The sequence below is a fragment of the Prosopis cineraria genome, unplaced genomic scaffold (assembly GCF_029017545.1).
Source record: "Prosopis cineraria cultivar Desert tree isolate PC_DT_omini unplaced genomic scaffold, ASM2901754v1 PC8, whole genome shotgun sequence".
Classification (NCBI taxonomy): Eukaryota; Viridiplantae; Streptophyta; class Magnoliopsida; order Fabales; family Fabaceae; genus Prosopis; species Prosopis cineraria.
Window position 1 is genome coordinate 14092712 of NW_026555339.1, and position 3782 is coordinate 14096493.

The following is a 3782-nucleotide window of genomic DNA, read 5'->3' on the forward strand; positions in this document are numbered from 1 at the left end:
CTTAAAATGGAAAATGGTCTCAAATAGGCTGGCCCGTTTAGGCCTTAATTTAAACGGGCTGGCCCTAAAGGGCCGAGGGCCAGCCCGTTTAAGCCCTTGATTTTTTTTTAATTATGGACATAATGAGTGAAGGATTAATGGGCTAGACAAAAATTGTGTAAGTTGGACTTGGAGCCCATATTTAGTTATTTACTAAAGGACAAAAGGAGGAAATTTAAAAAAAAAACCCTAAGTTCTTGTTCTCAGAATCTCACCCTCGGTCTCATTTTCGTCAGTCTCACGCTCTTACTGTCTCAGTTTGTGTCTTTGTATCTTGCACAATGGGTGGTCGGTGGCAGTGGCAGACGGTGATCTTTCTTTCAGACTTCATTCTTCGATCTTTCTGACTATCTTGAGGCTCTCATCTCGCTTTTACCTCGCTCTCACTCTCGTCTGTTGCTGTAGCAGCTCCACCATCGATTGTCGTCGGATCTGCATTCTTAATCTTGTTCTCAGTCTCACTTCCGTTAGTTTGTGGCTCCGTGCACAGTAGGTGGCAATCATTTTTCTCTTTCAATCTTTGGTCTTTCTGACAAGCTGGAGACTTGAGGCTCTCATCTCGCTCTCATCCATTACTGTAGCAACTCCAAGCTCGAATCAACGTCGTCTGATCTATATTCCAAGCTGCTAGTTGTTGTGTTTTTCGCACAGCTCTCCATCGTCTGATCTCCCTCCTCAACTCGAATCAACCTTCAAATGTTGTAGTTCTAATCCTCACCGTGGCGTTGATCTTCCACCGTCTTATTGTTACCGTCGAGGTCGTGCAATGAGTTCTCTTTTACTTGCGTGTTCTTTGATATATTAAACGTGCTGTTCACCAATCTTTGTTCTCGCGAATTCACAGCTGTATTGTACTGAGTTCCCTATTCTGTGTGCTGAGTTCTAGTATTCTTTGTTCCCGCATCTGTTGAATCACGCACAATCGCTCGCACAGGTTTAAGCTTTCTCTTTTTTTGCTTGGGTTTAGGTATTTGAGTGTTCTGTTCGAACTTTGATTTGTGAGTAATTTATTCCTTTTACTTTGATGCAATGCAACAGGCAGAGAGTATTTGAAATTTATAATGTCTGCTTCACAATCACATAAGAGTAAGAGCAAAGCAACCAATGTCTCTAGCAATGATTTAGCCAAGTGTGATGATAGAACATTGATAAAGAGTGGTATGTTCCCTAGTTTAGTTGCTGGTATAGTTCAAGAGGCAGAGGACGTGCAGGTGGATGATGAACTAAAAGCTAAAAGGTCCAGAGGTAAGTCATGTTCTTCTGTTCAAGAGACCGATGAATCCAAGTCTAAAAAGGCTAGAACTTTAACATCTGATGTTTGGAAGTATTTTACTAGAATTGAGGTTAATGGAAAACCTAAAACAAGGTGTAATGGCTGTCAAACTTTATTAGCATCTGGTGGGACTAATGGTACTTCACATTTAAATAGGCATGCTAGATCTTGTAAAGTTTTGGACAAATTTCATGATATTAGAGTGATGTTATTGGATAAAGAAGGCAATATTAGATGTCAAAAAATTAATAATATGCGAATTCGGAGGATTATAACTATGGCCATAATTGAACATGATCTTCCTTATTCCTTTGTTGAATACAAGTGGATCAAAGAACTACTTTTGACATTGAATCCTGATGTTAGGCTTTTTACTAGAAAAACTGCTGTTGCTGATGTTATGAAATTCTTCCTTCGATAAAAAGAAAATTTAAAACAAAAGTTGAAGAGAAGTAATAGTAAAATTTGTTTGACATCTGATTGTTGGACTTCTGTGAGTTTTGAAGGGTATATTTGTTTGATAGCTCATTTTGTGGATGAAAGGTGGAAATTATGTAGTAAAATACTTTCATTTTGTAAAATGGAACCTCCACATTCTGGGATAGAGCTAGCTAGAAAAGTGCATGAATGTTTGACTGATTGGGAGATTGACAATAGAACATTCTCCATTACTTTAGACAATGCATCTGTAAATGATAATATGCAGGACATATTGAAAGAGAGGTTGAGTTTGCAAGATGATTTCAAATTAGTGAGTAATGGAGAATTTTTTCATGTGAGGTGTTGTGCTCACATCCTAAACTTGATAGTTCAGGAGGGTTTGAAAGTTACAAGTTCTGCTTTGCATAAGATTAGAGAAAGTATTAAATTTGTGAAAGCATCAGAGGCAAGGTCAATTCTTTTTAAACAATGTGTTGAGCAAGTTGGTAGCATTAACACCTCAATAGGCTTGCGACTAGATGTGCCCACTAGATGGAATTCCACCTACACAATGCTTGAAAGTGGAATTAAATATCACCGTGCTTTTGCACATATGGCTATCAATGATACAAATTACAAATTTGGTCTCACAAATGATGAGTGGGCTAGAGCAGATGCGATGTGCAGCTTCTTGAGGCCATTTGAGAAGATTACAAGGTTAATTTCTGGGTCATCATATCCTACATCAAAACTCTTATTTTATGCAAATTTTCAAAATTGAGATGTTGCTTGATGCAAATATGAAAAGCCCTAATCTTGTGATTCAAGAGATGGCTAGGAAAATGAAACAGAAGTTTGACAAGTACTGGAATGAGTACAGTATCATTCTTGCACTTGCAGTAGTTTTTGATCCAAGATGGAAGTTTAATATAATACAATATTGCTATACGAAGATTGACCCTATCACTTGCTATGAAAAGGTTGCTAATATTAAGAGCAAGTTAATATTCATGTTTAATGAATATTCAAGTATGGGGACATTTACCAATCTTTGAGTTGATGGGGCTGCAAGTGGATCAAGTTATAAAGCTTCAACGGTCACTACTCATCATTCTGCCTTGGCTTCAAGTGTTTCAACATCAGCCTCTTTTGATGATGCCTTTGATGTAAGTTTTAAATTCTTTGTCTTTTTAAATTCTTTCACCTTTTTCATTAATCTAGTATTTGTTTGATATTTTTTTAATCCTTTATAAATACATGATGCAGGATTATCAAGATATTTATGCAATTATGGACCATTCTTCCTTGGATAAGTCTGAACTTGAAAATTATTTGGAGGAACCAATACTAAAGCCTGATAGTTGGAAAGAATTGGATGTCTTAAACTGGTGGAAGAGTAATCAACATCGATATCCAATTCTTTCAAGGATGGCGGCTGATATTCTTAGCATTCCGATCACTACAGTAGCAAGTGAGTCAGCTTTTAGCATCGGTTCACGCGCCCTAACAAAGTATCGGAGTTCCATTCTTCCAGCTAGTGTTCAGGCTATCATTTGCGTTCGTAATTGGTTACATGGTTTTGTGTATAATGGTAATTTTAATTTCAATTTATTTTATTTTTTACCATACAAATTACAAACAACATGAGAAATAATAACTATAATTGTGTGAGTATTTTTGTTTATTATTTATTGCAGATAATAAAGGTGAAGAAGAAGAAGAAAGTCTTGATATTTTTGCCCCTGATGAGCCAGCTATAAGTGGATCACAATCAAATTTTGTTGAGCTTGATGATAGTGAAGAAGAAGAAGATAATGATGATGCTACCAACATTTGAGTTATTGAGTATTTAAGTGTATTTATTTAAATATTTTCATGAGACTATGGTTCTTGGTGGTGGATACTGTACTGGATAGGTTTAGCTCATCTTGGCTTCATTGCATGCTATCATTTTCATTTAGATTGTGTTTCTAACATCTAGCTTATTTAGATGTTTTGTTTCTTTAGATATTGCTACTTGTTTATTGTGCATAGTTTGATTGTTTATTAC

The 3782-nt window shown here is 36.3% G+C and overlaps 1 protein-coding gene across 1 annotated transcript; it reads left to right on the plus strand.

The window, feature by feature from the left end:
- The first annotated feature begins 1892 nt into the window (after window positions 1–1892).
- Window positions 1893–3569, plus strand: LOC129317348 (zinc finger BED domain-containing protein RICESLEEPER 2-like). Its single transcript, XM_054961690.1, has 5 exons — window positions 1893–2449; window positions 2541–2732; window positions 2814–2898; window positions 2999–3323; window positions 3430–3569. Exons 1-5 carry the CDS (start codon window positions 1893–1895, stop codon window positions 3567–3569), a joined length of 1299 nt encoding a protein of 432 aa, XP_054817665.1.
- The last annotated feature ends 213 nt before the right edge of the window (window positions 3570–3782 follow it).

Coding starts and splice junctions, on each gene's coding strand:
- LOC129317348 (XM_054961690.1), top strand. CDS start 1,893: ATGGAACCTCCACATTCTGGGATAGAGCTAGCTAGAAAAGTGCATGAA. Junction 2,450..2,540: donor CCATTTGAGAAGATTACAAG/GTTAATTTCTGG, acceptor AAATATGAAAAG/CCCTAATCTTGTGATTCAAG. Junction 2,899..2,998: donor CTTTTGATGATGCCTTTGAT/GTAAGTTTTAAA, acceptor TACATGATGCAG/GATTATCAAGATATTTATGC.